A 17,866-nucleotide genomic window follows, 5' to 3' on the forward strand; every position below is an offset into this window, starting at 1 on the left:
AAAGCTTAATACTTTATTTTGAAAAGACTCTGATTTTTTAACTACACCAATCCACCATTCTATTGGTGTTGAAACGAAGCCTACCTTTTTTCAAAATAGTTATTTTGGATAATTGTAGAATAGAATAGTGTACCTTGATTATTGAATTACTCTATTATGGATGGGACTTCTCTTCATTATATAGAAGTGTTAATGTAATTTATTTTATTTCTTAACTAGACAATTATGCTTTATTTAGTATAAAAATTCATAAACATATATCATAAAATAAAATAAAAAGAGAAAAGAATAATTATTAATGGTATTCTAATTTCAGACATATAAATATTATACATTTAAATTAATACTAATTTTACCTTAAATATATTAAATCTTACTTAGTATTGAATAAAATTTATGTGTATTCTACTAAATTGTAAAGATCAGAAATAATTTAAATTATTTTTAATTAAATAAAAATATATTTATATCTAATGAAACACGAGGAAGTCAAATTATTATTATTTAAATTAAAATTTGTCTGCTGCTATCAACTCAGTAATATTGTTAACTTGCTCTTGGGTAAAGAATTATTAAGTTCCCATTTGAGTAGCAAAAGGGTAATGAATACATATAAATAAATAAAATATAAAATTATAAAATTAAAACAAATAAATAAACTAAGGCAAGAAATGGAGTGTAAAAACCCTACTCAAAAAGGTTTGTATTCTTAAAATGAATATGAAAAATCCTATATAAGCCAAAGCTGTCTCTGTGGCTGTAACCCTAGTTGCACAGAGCCACCGTTTGGTTCGACAAGACTTCATCTTCTTCCTTCATTCTTCTGCTCTTTCATAATCCCCAACAACATCTTAACGGTGAGTGTTACCTCAAGATTCATTCGTCAATTTTCTAAATTTTAATCTGGGTATTTGTTTGCCCAGTTTTTCTTATTCTTTATAACGACCCATCTGGATAAAGATTTGATTTTTATTCTTGTTTTTTTCATTTGTTGTCCCATTTTATTTGGGTGTTTTAGAGGTCAGAGGACTAAATAGTTGTGCCACCATGTCGGACGAAGAAAGGGAGGAGAAGGAGTTGGATCTCTCTTCTGCCGAAGTGGTAACGAAATACAAGACAGCTGCTGAGATCGTTAACAGTGTGTTTTTCACTTTCTCAATGTCTTTTTGTTATTTTCTACATTGTACACACGTTTTTCTTTTTTGCTGGAATCCAATTGAAGTTCTGTTCTTTATATATACATTTATACGATTTCAAGAACTTCATTGCTTGTCTATGTTTTTTCAGAGGCCTTGAAGTTAGTTATTTCAGAATGCAAACCTAAGGCAAAAATTGTGGACATTTGTGAGAAAGGGGATTCATATATCAGAGAGTAAGCATTTGTTTATTCTTATACCATAGAGCATTGCCTTTGAGTTTTTTTTTTTTTTAACATAATTGCTTTTTTTTTATATATTTGTAGAATTTTTCTCATAGGGTTCGCTTTTGTGCATGTGTAGACAAACTGGAAATGTGTACAAGAATGTGAAGAGGAAGATTGAGAGAGGTGTTGCTTTTCCAACATGTTTATCAGTAAACAACGTTGTTTGCCATTTCTCCCCTCTAGCCAGTGACGAGGCAGTTTTGGAAGAAGGTGATATATTGAAAATGTAAGATTTTCAGTGCTTGAATTTGTGATTATTTGTGGGGAAATGGATTCTATGTTTTTTGCTATTATTTGGACATTGAAGATTGTTTCATTGGTTGTTTGCAGTGATATGGCTTGTCATATAGATGGTTTCATTGCTGCGGTGGCTCACACCCATGTACTTCAGGATGGTCCTGTTACAGGAAGGGCAGCCGATGTCATTGCCGCTGCAAATACTGCTGCAGAGGTGGCCTTGAGGCTTGTCAGACCAGGAAAGAAGGTAGACATTAGTAACTAGTTTTTATTGTTGTTGTATTTCACTAATGGTTTGATTTTGTTTCACTACATGTTATCCTTTTTGACTGAGCCTTTGTTTGATAGGTGTAAGTTCATATGATATATAAGCAGCTAACCTTTTTTAATTTGGAGAGAAATTACGTTGGTTATCTGTGTTGTTTGATGGAAGGTTCTTCTTTGCCTAAGTGTGTGCCTTGTGGATTTTGATCTCTAAATGATGTAAACTGTTATGAGCTATGGATAAACTCCGGTGAAGCTTAATTGTCATAGTTACACTGATAGAGGTCATTTATTTTTTTACTGGTAGTGTTGGTACTGTGTTATGTATAATGAATGTTATTATGGAATTTCTTTGAAGACTTGATTTGTTATTGTGATTGAAATCGTTGCTAAAAACTCTGAATATAATTTTTTCCACTTTTCCACGTTTTCTTAAAATTACCTTAATTTGATTTATATTATATCGCTATTTAACAATTTATCTCTGTATGATGAAGAAATTACTGGCTACGGATAAATTCCAATGAAGCCTGTTTCTGTCATAGTTACACTGACAGAGAATTGTTGATTTTGTTTGCCATTGTTTTGTTATTTTACCTGTATGATGTATCCTGACATCCACTGTCATGAAACACTTTTAACTAGGATGAAATTTAGAAAAATTATGAACGGGATTTCATTGTTCTCTCCATATCACCTCTTCAAAATGTCTTACTCTGGTCCATATTGAAATGTATGAACTTATCTCTATTTGATGAAGAGATCTTAGGCTATGGATAAAGTTCAATGATGCCTATTTCTGTCATAGTTACACTGATAGAGTTGTTCATACTCTGTTCTATATATACCTGACTGACTGATTAGTTCACCAGGAAAGAATATGTGCAATCTAGGATAGTTCATGTAATGTGAAATACGCCTCAAGTTTTTTGGTTGCATTTTTTATGCTAAATATGGTGATGTTAAAGGTTTAAGGTTTTCTTCACCTGTTTAATCTCAGATATTAAAGGCAACTTTGCCGAGGTGATCAGTACCAAATTGGTTTCCTCTTTTCCCTGTTGCTGATACTAGAATTGGCTGGAAATAGTTTCATGCTGTGCTGATTTATATAGTCAGCACACCTGTTTAGTATAGCCAACAAAACATAGTGCCTTGTAAACATTTTTCTGTTACTGTAATTTGCCTCTCTTGTTAGCGTTGTAAACGTATGTCTGAATTCTGAATTTTTAGCAAAATATTAAATTTGTAAGGCAACTTTGCCGAGGTGATCAGTACCAAATTGGTTTCCTCTTTTCCCTGTTGCTGATACTAGAATTGGCTGGAAATAGTTTCATGCTGTGCTGATTTATATAGTCAGCACACCTGTCTAGTATAGCCAACAAAACATAGTGCCTTAATAAACATTTTTATGTTACTGTAATTTGCCTCTCTTGTTGGTGTTGTCAATATATGTCTGCATTCTGGTTTCTTAGCAAAATATTAAATTTGTAAGGCAACTTTGCCGAGGTGATCAGTACCAAATTGGTTTCCTCTTTTCCCTGTTGCTGATACTAGAATTGGCTGAAAATAGATTCATGCTGTGCTGATTTATATAATCAGCAATCAGCACACCTGTTTAGTATAGCCAACAAAACATAATGCCTTAATATACATTTTTATGTTACTGTAATTTGCCTCTCTTGTTAGTGTTGTCTATGTATGTCTGCATTCTGATTTTTTAGCAAAATATTAAATTTGTAAGGCAACTTTGCCGAGGTGATCAGTACCAAAGTGGTTTCCTCTTTTCCCTGTTGCCGATACTAGGAATTGGCTGAGAATAGTTTCATGGTTGTGCTGATTATATACAGTCAGTGCTCTTGTCTAGTATAGCCAACACCTGCCCTATTTAAAACATTACTTACCATTTACCTGTCTTTAATCCCATTATTATTCTTTTAATGTTATTGAAATTGGCCTCTCTTGTTGGTCTTGTCTATGTATATCTTGATTCTAATATTTGTAGCAACGCTAACGCTTTAACAAAGGAACTTTGCTGAGGTGATCAATATCATATCGGTTTCCTCCTTCCCCAGTTGCTGATACTTGAATTGGCTGAAAATAGTTTCATGGTTGTGCTTGTTTATATTTTTATTGCAGTACACTTGTCTAGTATAGCCAACATAATAATACCCTATACAAATCATTACTTATCACTATTGTTTATAGATTAGAAAAGATGCAAACGGCATATTCAAACCCTTACTGATATTAACATGATTATTCATATTCATAAGTGACCTTATTTTTAGAAGGAGATGCTCATTCTGTTTTTTAATCAAATTATTTTTTCACAGAACAAGGATGTAACTGAGGCAATTCAAAAGGTTGCTGCTGCCTATGACTGTAAAATTGTTGAGGGTGTTCTCAGCCACCAAATGAAGCAGTTTGTTATTGATGGGAATAAAGTTGTGCTCAGTTTGTCTAATCCAGAAACAAGGGTTGATGAGGCAGAGTTTGAGGAGAACGAAGTTTATGCAATTGATATAGTAACAAGCACAGGGGACGGCAAGGTAGATTAGCTATATCAACATATTTACTAGAATGGTACATCATACGCAAGAAATTAATTCCCCTTGTCTTGCAGCCCAAGTTGTTGGATGAGAAGCAGACAACCATCTATAAGAGGGCTGTTGATAAGAGTTATCACTTGAAGATGAAAGCATCTAGGTTCATCTTCAGTGAAATCAGTCAGAAATTTCCAATTATGCCATTTTCTGCTAGGTAACCTTTACATTTTTATACTGCTTCTACTGGTTTTCTAATTCTGATCCTTCCCATTTCTCTTAAAATTTCGTTTGTTTTGTAACAGGGCTTTGGAAGAGAAAAGAGCTCGTCTGGGTTTAGTTGAATGTGTCAACCACGAGCTATTGCAGCCATATCCTGTTCTGCATGAAAAGCCAGGTAAAAAAAAAAGCCTTCGGCTGGTAGCAAAATTACATCACCAAAGTGTCATTTTTTAAGCCTTTGTATAATTGTTTTTCAGGTGATTATGTTGCACATATCAAATTCACAGTCTTGTTAATGCCAAACGGGTCGGATCGGGTCACATCTCATCCACTCCAAGAATTGCAGCCTACAAAAACAATAGATGATCCTGATATTAAGGCCTGGCTAGCCTTGGGCACAAAAACAAAGAAAAAGGGTGGTGGAAAGAAGAAAAAAGGTAGAGCTGTTAATATTATTGAACACAATATTTACATATCTAAAATTTCATTATTCCTTGTGTTGAATGGCTCAACAAATAGCTATACTTTTTTTTCACAGGTAAGAAAGGGGACAAGGTAGATGAGTCAGCTGAAGCTGAGCCTATGGACTCAACAAATGGGGCCACTACTCAAGATTAAGTTAACCCCATCCTCTCCCCCGAACAATGAAAAAGATTTTCTTTTCATTACCCCTTTTCAATTTTGGTACATTGTTCGCCAAATTGTATTTTGTTTAATTATGAATTTTAGTATAGTTTTCCGACCTTGATTCTAACAGCAATTTTCATATGGTTCCTTAAAGAAAACCAAACCGTACACTGGTTTGGTTATTCATCCAAACTGTTTGATAATTTGATAGAATGGTTTGGTTTTTGGTGAACTGAATCTGAACTGAACTAGTTTTTGGCTGATTTTAAAGCCTAACCAGTTTCAAATTGGTTTTTGAGCCATTTTTTGTGTGAAACCCTCGATTTACTAGTTTTCTAATAATAAACATTTGAGATTAGTTTTGGTTGAACGGGTGAGAATTTTCCTGGAGGGAAGATGACAAACATTAGAAAGAAGTTCTATCAGACATTTAAGTTAAAAAAGATAAAAGTAAGTTATCACTTTTTATTCAAAATTTGATTTTATACATTTATATCTTTATTTAAACTTGTAAAATTGGAATCAGTATTAAAAAGGCTAGCTTTTTAAATTTGTATAATTTTAATGACTAATAAATCAAGAGGAAAATATTAATTTTTTTAGTGTGGTATGTGGAAGAAGTGAGAAAGTTCCTTTACACTGATTAGGTATACTTCATCTCTCTTCTCACTTTTTGTTCCATCTCTGTTGTTATATTGGGCTCCGTGGCGATCCATATTCCTCTGGTTGGGAACATATTCTGTTAGCCAATAATCGATTTGATTTCGTGAGAATTGATTCTATTTTGTCATGACTTCTTTCTATTTGATTTAGCAAAATTAATAATGAACCTTTCTTTACAAATATTCCTCTTATTTTTCACGTACATGACCTGATCCAATATAAACATTTGTTGTAAATTTGCTGACAAAATTCACCCTAAAATAAGTAGTGAAAAAATAAAGTATTTAAGTCGAATTATAGATAGATAATAGAATGTTTTAATTAATTATAGATAAGTTGAATTATAAATAAAGTAATGTAAATAATTTATTTATTTAAATAAGTTATATAATATTGAATGTTTGTAGTATAGTAATTAAAATTTACAAATAAATGTTATAATTAAAATTGAGTTATATATTATATTAAAAATGAAATAGATATATACACCTTGTTAATAAAATAAAATATAGATATACTGTGAAATAGGAACTGATATAAAATAAAAATAACATGAAGTTGTTAATATTAATTTTTTTTTAAAAAAAGTACTTAATATAAACAAAGATATATTAAAAGATATTAACGTATCGAATCAAATATTATTTTTTTTAATAAAAAACATTAGTTAAAAAATAACATTTATATATGAATTTGTTGATTGGTATTGTATAAAAATGAGATAATAATATATTAGTTATTAGTGACTGTGAAGTGATATGACTAAAATTTAGAATTATACATTTTAATTAAATATTACATTAAATGAAATTATTTTACTTATGTTTTGCTGGTGTTGTTTGAAAATTTATGGTATACGAATTATTTGTTACTAATAATAATAATATAATAATAACAGTAATATTTATATTGTTAATAATTGTGATAATAATATAGATAATAACACTACTATTAATAATATCAAATAATAATAATTATAATGTAATAATAATAAAATAATAAATATTGGTACTGATGATATTGAGAAACATCTCATTTCAATATTATTATTATGGAAGCATCACGTATTCTACAAAAAGATAAGAGTTAACTTAAAATGACATATAAAATATTATTACAGTTATCTAAACATAATTGTATCAAAATATATATACAAGATGATAGTTTTATTACACTTATCAAGTGTAAAACTAGAATTTTTCAGAAAAACAAATATACAAAAAAATTAAAGTTGTACTTTACACCTCAATTCCATCACCACCTAGCACTTGTTCAACGGATACTTTATTATTTGTTCACATCATTAAGGTGACCATAATAAACAAGAAAACAAGTAAACACACAAACAAAGATAAAATGATAATTACTTTTACCAAAGAAACATATATATAATTGAGTTATGAATATAACTATTAAACACAAGTAAATCAAACAAATCTTAAGCTTACAAACATTAACTCCAGATGTAATAACCTTTAAATTACAAATCAAATTTTTAATTATAAAAAAAAATAATAATAAAATTTAAGTTTTTAGAAAAATAAAACTCACAGCAACGTTACTAAGGCACTTTCAGAAAAGTGATTTCATTTGTCTTCTTCAAACAGTTTCTCTCTAACTTTGCCCTCTCCAAAATCCCAATCTTCTCTCTAGATTCTTCACTCATTGAGCCATCAGATTTCGATTCTGAAGGTGCCTAGGAAAACTTAACGCCACAAGCTTCAAATTTCACCGATCGGAATTTCGATTTGGTTGGGTAAGTAGTTCTTCTTTTTCTTGGTAGTTAGGAGACCTAAGACTTGCAATTTCACTAATTGCATGGGTCTTTGGTGTCACCCTTTTCAAATTAAGTTTTGTTCCAACTCTAGGAGCTGTTCTTGATCATCATTTTGTGGTCTCTAGGATCTGGGGAAATTCTTAAGGAGTAGAACACCATTTAAGCCAAATCTTGTGCGGTACTGTAGAAAACTCCAGATAAGGGAAGCTAGGATTTCTTTCTGCCTATGGGAATTGTTTTATGTGAACTTGGTTCTGTTGAAATTGGGTAATGATGTATGCATGTGATTGTAAATTAGGAAAAGTTGATGTTTGAACAAAAATTAAATGAAATTGTATGTTTGAGCACGTGATTAATGAAGTGTGATTTATGTGACTGTGAAATTGTGATTGGTAATGGTATGAGCAATATGATTAATGTTAAATTGAGTGGTTAAAGGCTGTGAATCATCTCATGCATGTTACTAGCTGCAAATCAAAGTTGGGTATAGTGTTTTAGACTAGTTTAGAGGAAGTGAGGTGGTGGTTTTGAGTTTTAGGAGTTATAGCTTGAATTAAGTAATTGGGATAGCATAAGTAAGTCCAAAGTGACTTGTTAGAAGTGTCAAAATGACCAAAAACAGTCCTCAAGTGGTAAATTTAGATTTGAGCCCATAAGTGGAGAGAATTGAGGTTTTTGAGTGTAAATTCGTGCATAGTTGTTAGGGATTAAGGTTAGGAATGTTTATAAGTCTTTAGACAAGTTTAGATTCACATGTGTTTCGAGTTAGAATGATTAGAAATTCATAGAAGTATCTAAAACGAAACTTAGGGGTGTGAGTTGTGCAAAATCTGCAGAAATCACGCCTGGGCGCCCCTAAAGGGGGTTGGGCGCCCTTTTCTGCTGTTGTTTTTGTTTTTGACGTTTTGGGAGTTCCGGACGTCCGTTTTGGGCGTTCTTTAGGTCGTTCTAGGGGTTTTTGAGCCTTCCGGAACTGTTGGTGATGATTTCAAAGTCATTTTCCTTGTCTAAGTATGAGTTCACTGGGTTTTGTGTTGTTTAGTAATCCTTTTAGAACTATTATTGACTGGTAGTGTACATGGAATGATTTCATACAATTCTTGATGACTTGTTGGGTTGTTTGTGGTCTTTTGAAGTGTAATTAATATCATATATATATATATGTTGTATGTAATGTAAAAGTGAAAAGTATGGTTATTGGACGTAATTCCATGATCCTCAAGGGAGGTTACATGGTGATGCCCTGTAGTTTGTTGTGATTGATCGTATGAATGACCGGAGTTCCCGATGGCGTTTATCCTGACATTCTAATGATCATCCAAGCTCAAGTAGAGAGTGATGAGTCATGTGGTGAGAATAGTAGGAGGTCCTAGGATAGGCGCTTTCACTGTAGGACTATACCGTTGTAATGGACTTACACTTGTGTGTGGTCGGGTGAAACCCCTCGACAATGGCTTTGCAAAGCAGTAGGGCCACTACAAGTGCACAAACCCCTAGAACTCGACATTTCATACTAGTCCGGATGGTCAAATCACGTGGTCGGTCATTGGTAACAGAATAATGTATTCGGTCTCAGTCTATGTTGTATTATGGTCCTTTGCATGCTATGTGTGGTTGAAGACGAGTCTAGTGAGTCATAACATGATAGGATAATTTGTTTAATCACTTGTATTCACATGACTTTTTATTTTCAATTGTTGTATGATGACTTACATGTTTTAAAAACCTAGCTTACCACTTGGATGTGAGCAAAGGGAGATGAGGCTTCACTAGAGTAGGCATTGGAGGAGATAGATGCAGCTGCCCCTAATTCTTAGGATTTCTCTTAGATTTTTCCCATAATTTTGAGAACTCCCACACTTGTACAGTTTTAAATTCCTAGTCTATTCTGGATGACTGTAAAAAGCTTCACTTTAATTAATCCTTAAACAGTTTTATCATATTATAATGCTAAGCATCCTATATAATTTCTTTAGAATTTTTGGGATGATACACCAGACTTGGACTATCAAAATACATTTGATGTCAAACTCTGAAGGGTTATGCAGTTGTGGTGATCTCTATTGCTCTACAAAGTCATTGTTAATGGGTTTCGCCCTATGGCACACAAGGTTAGTCTATTAACGCTTTAGGCTAAGGTAAAACCCCTTGCTCCTCTCACCACATATCACATCCTTCTCTACTTGAGATTGGAATTTTATTAGAGTGTCAAGATAACCCCAATGTGGAATCCTTACATCAATATATACACAACTTAGAATCACATAAGAAACTTCTTGAAATTTTTTTCACAACATACTTGATACACACATACAGTCATAATATAGTTCATAATGCATCACAAACTTTACACTAAACATACATAACATTCATAGAAAACCATTTCAGATAAGCAATGGTAAAAAAATTCACAAAACAACACATTAGCACTAAAACTAACACTCAACACAAAAGTTCTTGCAAAAGAGAGTGCTCAACGCCAAAAGACAAAATTAGCTCCAAACTTCCAATGGTCACTAGCACTCAATGGTGCCCTATCACCACTTAGCGCTAGACATTCACATTTTGGTCTACTTGACGGTGAAACAGGCACTCAGTGCCATATTAGAAAATATGCATCTTCTCAAACTATGGTATAATGATCCATGGACCAAATCAAATGACCAAATTGATATTCCTAACTTAGGGATTGATCCAAATACGTGTTTTAATGTCCAAGAGAATACCAATTTACTTAAATGATTGTAAACTTAGTTTATCAACTTAACACCAAACCAATCAATTCAATGAATACACAATCATTTTGAACCAATAGATTTTAACACATACTTTTATCAAAGATAGAAACTTCATCACTCAACAAGCTGTTTAAAAAAAATTCCATAACAAACGATATATTCATATCAAATTCAACATACATCATAGACTAGAAACATATCAATGACTTTAAAATATGGTTGTTAACTTCCCTTGCTTGTTAAAAGCTCAAATTGCTCTATTAAACCTAGAGTGAGTCCCTCAGCTCAAGGAACTCTATATGTTTCTACAAACTACAAAATCATGATCGGGGCATATTGTTAGCACCACTAATCAACAAAGAATCTTATAGAAGACTTAAATGACACTTGCGACATAACAATACTCATATGCATGGAAAATGCACAAACTAGAGAAAGTAATAGAAATTAATTTATTCTTTTGCAAGAACTGATAAGATAGACTTGAAGACCTTGCCTCAATGATTACTAGGCCATGTATATGCCCGGTATTAATGAGTTCTCTAAAGATGATGTCAGGATCTCATGCAAGTTGCCCCACTTGACGCTCGTATAGGTGATTTAATTAAGTGTATACTACAAATCATACACCACCTGTAAGGGATATGAAGATCATTAAAACCTTTGTTTAAACTAAAATTATGTAACCACATAGAATTTTAATTACAAATTTTAACCTCTTAATAATGCAGTCTCTAGCACTTTCACACACACACACACCATAGGAATGCAAATATTTGATTTAAAATCAAATTAGTGTTATCAAAACTAAAAAATAACTTGTTTTTACCCATATGAACTTTATTCATGGGGTTTCCAATCACAAAGGTTGGGTTATCATCACTTGTTTATTTTCAAGTGGCTTAAGTCCCAGTTCATTTGATGTTTCTAAGATCATATTTCTTCCCAAGGGTTTTATCAAAGGATCTGCTAGATTCCGTTATGACTTCACATAATTAATGGAAATAGTTAAACTCTTTAGTAATTGCATCACCAAATTGTCTTAATTGTATATGTTTGTTTTTTTCCATTGTAATTCTTTTTTTTAATTATACCTATTACCGATCAACAATCATATTGTATTGTCACTGATGAAGTTGATTTCATTCTTAGTGAAATGTTTGCTAAAAAGTTTTTCAACCACTCGGCCTTATTACCAACCATCTCAAGAGCAACAAACTCATATTTCATTATTGATCTTGCAATAATTGTTTGTTTGGTTGATCTTCATGTAATTGCACCACCCCAAGTTTGAATACATAACCACTAGTGAATTTTGTCTCATCCAAATATAAGATCCAGTTAGCAATATTATACCTTTCTAGTGCAGTAGGAAACCCACTATATTCAATAGCATAATCCACTAAATCTCTTAAGTATCTCATAAGCCTTATAAGTAAATCTTAGTGTTCATAATTTGGACATTGAGTGCACCTACTCAGTCTACCTACTACATAAGTAATATCAGGTCTAGAAAATTAAACTTTTTACAATCAAGAATAATTTTTCAAATAAATTGAATATAATTAATATTTACAACCTAAATATTCAAGTTAAATTGTTTGAAAATACATAAATATGTAAAACCTTTTTTAGAAAAATAAAAATCCTACAAAAGTCCAACATTAGTTTTCTTCATCTCTCAACGTCTACAGAGCTCCTAAAATATCTACATATGCTCCTGTATAACACAAACATTATACGATCATCACCACACACAAACAAATATGGGTGAGCTAACAGAAAAAAAAAAAACATCAAAACATCAATACGACATATTGTTCTCAATCATCTAGTCAATGCTATAAACCTATCACATTAACCAAAGTCAATAAGTAGTAAAACTATAATGATCAAACTAATTCCAAAACATACTTTCCCTTAGAAGGAATCATGCCTATACCTACAATCATTACACAGGTTTTTCATCTAAAAGCAACACATGCCAATATTAACAATCTATGCAATCGTATGTTATCTTCTATACTCCACGACAACAATCCTATTCACCAAAAAATGGTGTCGTGTTACCATACTTATTATGCATTACAACCATGTAATTCAAAAAGGAAATAACTATACTAGTTATTCACCCAAACAATAAACAAGTTAATTTCTCATATAAGTAAAACACAACAGAGCTGTGAACTACACCAAAGATATAAAGAACTTTATAAAAAGGAGTGCTTAATGTGTTTATTGTTGTTGCTTCTAAATCGAGTTTCACAATTAAAAGGACATAAATACCTATAATTTACACATTGTCATCTCCATAATGTTGGCCAAAGCAAACAAGAAGAGTAACACAATAAAGACCATTGAAAGCTCGAATAATCTTTATATTAACCAACATACTACTAGCTATTCATACAACCATAACATTTGGTTTATCATCTTTTCATACCATGACTCACACCCTCAAGACAAAACACTCAGAAGGAGATTCATGATTACAATGACAATTCATCAAATAAATAAAGGCATTAAACATCCTCCAGGAAAATTATTTAAGCGTCAGTAATAACTACAAACAATTTAGTAGCAACATGACCATAGCAAAAACAAACATCATGTACTACTTGACAATAATTGATAACAGGTTAACACCCCTTACTATAATAAACTTCATAGGCTCCATCATTAAAGGTCTTAAATCATTTTATGGTTCAACAAAAAAAAAAAACTTAGGAACCAAGAGTCCATACCCATCACCGCATTGCTTACTTCTCGATGCCGAAGCCATTCAACGAAGCATGACATGTTAAATACATGATTATTTGTATTTTAAATTAGGCCTTTCAGTTTTGAAAAACTAATGATATAAGTCATGACATGTTTAATTCCCATTCGTGACCTAATTTTCTAAGCAGCCTGTAGAACCACAACAATATAACAAAATAATATCATCCTTGAGACATACTCTAACTCGAATTCAATTAGAATAGTAGCACATTATACTTATTTCATTGAAAATATCATTCATGTTTATCAATACATCCATATCAATGAGAAGATTCATACCAGAACATAAGTACAAAGAATGTACAATTATCATATATCAATAAACTAATCAAACACACAAAGTGTTAACTCCTCATACCTTGTCTGAAATCCTCGCGGCAACTCTCTATTCAAACTTTTGCATCTTTCTCTCTCCAACTCTCGTTTTCACCCTTTGCCTCACAAAACATGTTCTCTCAGTGTCGTTCATTCACCTGCTTATTTCTCACTCGAGCATTGAATGCTCGCACTCTTTGTCGCAACACAACCCCCCATTCCCCTTTGTCTTAGGGTTTACGAGTTTTGAAGAAAGAGAAAAATATGAAAAGAATGACGAGGTTTTCGGTTTCAAAGGTTGAAGAAGTGATGGCAAACTCATAGCCAAGGGTCCAACTACTAAAAGTATGACCAAACTCCTCCAAGAAGAACCATCCATAGAAGGAGAAAGAAAATGTGTGTTTCACTTGGGCCATCATGGAAGAAAAATGAGTAATGTAGGATTTAGGCCTTGTATTTGGCCATGTAGTGTAGGTTTGATTAAGGCTTGTAGTAAGACCTAAGTAGCATAGGATTTTCCCTAAGTTAGATATCCAAACCAAGCGAAAAGTATCCCATGTATCATGCTTTCATTTGAAAGCAAATGCACTATAATGGTCAAGGTTTTTACAACAAGGCCTTTATAAAAGACCTCCATGTCAAAAATATAAAACACCTCTCTAACCCTCTAACCAAAATATAGGCAAACCACACAGCAAGACTTGCAGCAAGATATCTACTCTCCTGCAATCTGCAACCCACTTTGAGCAATCCTCAAAGTGTACCAGACTCCACGAGTCCAACCCCTATAGTCACAACAGGTAACACAACAATCACCACGGATGCCAAACAAGATTCTTGATCAACCTAAAAACACCTCAATTGTGCAGATTCTAATCAAACAGTAAGCACAACACAATCCTCCTTCAGAAACTCTTCCAAGCAAGACCACAACCGTCTTCTTGATGAGTTCTTACAGCTCTAAAACTCAGAGAATCAATCTGAAACAGAATATGAAATTGTCAGTTCATCAAAAGTCTCTGAGAACAATCAGGTCTTGTCTATTTATAGATTTCTATAAAACAGACGCTCTTGTAGTCGATTATGCTACTAATAAAGTCGGTTGTATTATAACAGTTATAATAGTTAAGACACAATAGTAGCAATTCAGTCAAACCAATTAATTTCTTAATCAATACAGTTGACCAACATTCAATGCTCAACTAACTTTTAAAAATATAGTCGTTGTTGTTCATGAGCATAACAAAATATCAAATCAAGCAACTAATACAGTCAAATGCGTGGCGCACACAGTCGACTTCGACACAAAAGTTCACTTTGAAATTCTTTTCCATGTAAAATCTCCCATAGCACTGTTTCTGAAAATCTGTGCATAGACTTGAGCTTAATTCGACTTCGCCCATAATGAAGTCGACTTACAACTTGCAGTTATGCAACACAATGTAAGTTCATAAATGTGCATGTGGTTTTTCTCATTCAAATCATGTGTAATGTAACCATATATGATGTAACATATATAAGCTCAGTAAATGTGCATTCACATATCAAGATAAACACATAAACATGTTCAACAATATATCAATCAATAAGCAATAGAACATGTAACACATCAATCAACATATGTGTTATTAAAAATGTTGTCATAAAAAAAACAGAGTGATATAAATATTGTGTTGTCAACAATCTCAACAATCTCCCCTTTTTTTAATGATGCACAACCATGATTAATAAACAACCATGTTTGTACAATACCAAATCAATTCGTTGTACACATAATATATAGCAATCAAATATCAATGCAACATACTCTGAATGCACACAATCAATCAGCAAAATATCAAGTAGATAACATTTCACAATACATTTCACAATACTTCTCCCCCTTTTGTGCATTAACAAAAAAGGTATGCTTCTAGATATGATATGATGATAAACTAATCAGAGATGCATCAAACAGAATGTATAAGCAATTTTAAAAACATGCAGTGATGCTCCCCCTATCATATATATTTACATGAAAATGATAACTCCCCCTAAAGTGTAGCATGTGAAGAAATATGTGTAACGGTGTAATGCTCCCCCTGTCATTATGCATATTTTCATAACAAGTATAGATGCACAATGCATAACAGTAACACTCAAAGCATACAATCAGTGTAAAATAGAGTTATATCATGTATATGATTTCAAGCAAATTTACCATGCATAGATACACTCATCAACAATCTCACAATATAATCTCATATATGAAACACACAATCAGAATCAGAGGTATATTGCAGATAATCATAAAAGTAATCAATCAACACTATAACCAAATTCTAGTGAAGGAATTTATAATCTTGTTGAGGTCAAGTCGATTGAATTAGTAACCCAACTCTTTGAGTTATGATTCCAACAGTAATTTTCATGCAATGTTTTTCATGCAAAACCTTTCAAAGATCTCTTGCAGATCAAACAATTTAGTTATGCAAAAAAAAGATAATCCATAAGAGGTTAATATGCAGAAAAATGTAATAATTTATACATGCATAGTCAACTTCACTCAGTGTAAAGTCGATTCCATACTCATTCAATTAGAGTAGATATAATCAATCAAATAAAGCAATTGAATTAAAATCAAAATACTATTTTTCATTTCTTGTTTTAAGGATATTACACAGATAAGAACAAAACAAGACCCAAAGAAAGCAAAATAGCAATCTAAGCCATTTAGAAAAGAAAAACAGACTAAGGACGATTAATTTTTCTTCCTTTTCTTATTAACAAACTCATTAAGGATCATATCACTATCACTATCTTCAGTATTTTCCTCCTCTGCGTTCTCATCTTCATTTCCTTGGTTAGAGTTTTCAGGAGTACTTGCTTCCTATGATAGTGAGTTTTCATAACCCTGCATATTTGGTTGAGATCCTTCTCTTTATTCTTTCAGCAGCCTTATCACAATCCTTAAACCATTTAGCATAATTCGTTCAAACTCTGACCTTGCCCTATAATGACTGCCTAAAAGATATTCCAGTTCATCTTCATTATTAGGAGTTTCACTCTTATACACCCATCCTTCAGATGTCTTGACCATGTCCATTAAGTGCAGTGCAAATTTATCAATCAGGCTTGTTCTGTAATATTGCTCACTTGATTCACTTACGCATTCAACTTCATAGGGTAGTTGCCTGATTCGAGCTTTGTAACCTTCAACATATTGTTTGAAATGGCGACTGACCAATCTACTTGAATATTTTCTTTCAGTGCTTTCAGAAGGAACAAGTCTTTTGTTGCAGCTTGAGCATGGTTGCCTCCTCTAGCCATGAGAATCCAAGAGATGACATAGACTGATATTCTATCATCCTTCTGCATTCCTTCAGTTTTGCTGCTGGAGTAATCTTTACAATCATCTGGATTTCGCAGACTGTTCTGATATTCAGTAAATTTGTGAAATCCATCAATACCTAGATGACATTTCTCACCACCAATTTTCAGTCTACTAATATCAGTCCAAACATCATTCGTGAGTTATATATCAACACCCTTCACTCTGGAGCAGAGGACATCACCCTCAATCTTTATGTTGCAGTAGAATACCTTTTCAAGATCAGGGTACCATGGACTTGCCATCTCAACAAACTTCTTCAAACCCTGCCACCTGAGCCATCTTTGAAACATGAATCCTTCATCCTTGAATAATTTCAATGTAAGAAACTTGTGCGACACTAGGCTTCTCATTTTCCAGCAATCAAGATATTTTGATCGTGCTTCATCATCGCTTATCCACCCATTAAGTTTTGGAACATGCCTAGCATTCTTCGTTCCAACGGTTTTGATCCTCTTTCTTGGAGTAGAGCTTGAGGCCATTGAGGATGATTAGGAAGGAGAGAGTGATTAAATCCAGAGAATGAAGCTTAGCGTAGTGATTCGTGATCATTAAGTTTTTCAAATAATATACATAACACAATTGAAAATTTTGGTGGGAACGATTCAATTCATTTTTGTACCAAAAAAATAAACTTCCAAATTTGAAACCCAAAATAGTTAGTAGACAGATAGTTGATTTGGTTAAAACCAGAGTTGACTACAAAATGACTCACAAAGTTCAAGACAAAGTGCAATTTATAAATCGTATGTAGTCTAATAGACTCATAATAAAGTCGACTAAAAGTCGCGAAATCAGTTTTTCAAAACAGATCAATCATTTAAACATACAAGCAATCATACACACAATCAAGCATCAACAATCAAAGTAGACTACGCAAATATTGAAGTCGACTGAGTGTAAAAG

At 32.6% G+C, this 17,866-nt stretch overlaps 1 protein-coding gene and 1 long non-coding RNA gene across 2 annotated transcripts; both read left to right on the forward strand.

Moving 5' to 3' along the window:
* Positions 1–696: 696 nt before the first annotated feature.
* On the forward strand, positions 697–5,548 carry LOC106753388 (ERBB-3 BINDING PROTEIN 1). The gene is made up of 10 exons (XM_014635185.2): positions 697–857; positions 1,019–1,138; positions 1,288–1,372; positions 1,500–1,649; positions 1,754–1,907; positions 4,258–4,473; positions 4,548–4,684; positions 4,773–4,864; positions 4,947–5,126; positions 5,228–5,548. Exons 2-10 carry the CDS (start codon positions 1,048–1,050, stop codon positions 5,305–5,307), a joined length of 1,185 nt encoding a protein of 394 aa, XP_014490671.1. The 5' UTR covers positions 697–857; positions 1,019–1,047; the 3' UTR covers positions 5,308–5,548.
* On the forward strand, positions 1,915–3,794 carry LOC111241059. The gene is made up of 2 exons (XR_002666778.1): positions 1,915–2,947; positions 3,189–3,794. It is a non-coding gene; the product is annotated as an uncharacterized LOC111241059 (long non-coding RNA).
* Positions 5,549–17,866: the final 12,318 nt, after the last annotated feature.

The sequence above is a fragment of the Vigna radiata genome, unplaced genomic scaffold, assembly GCF_000741045.1.
Source record: "Vigna radiata var. radiata cultivar VC1973A unplaced genomic scaffold, Vradiata_ver6 scaffold_221, whole genome shotgun sequence".
Lineage (NCBI taxonomy): Eukaryota > Viridiplantae > Streptophyta > Magnoliopsida > Fabales > Fabaceae > Vigna > Vigna radiata.

Excerpts from the sequence above, each read along its gene's own strand:
- LOC106753388 (XM_014635185.2), top strand. The coding sequence starts at position 1,048 with ATGTCGGACGAAGAAAGGGAGGAGAAGGAGTTGGATCTCTCTTCTGCC. Across the intron at positions 1,373-1,499 it reads GGGGATTCATATATCAGAGA|ACAAACTGGAAATGTGTACA; the intron begins GTAAGCATTTGT and ends GTGCATGTGTAG. Across the intron at positions 4,685-4,772 it reads ATTATGCCATTTTCTGCTAG|GGCTTTGGAAGAGAAAAGAG; the intron begins GTAACCTTTACA and ends GTTTTGTAACAG.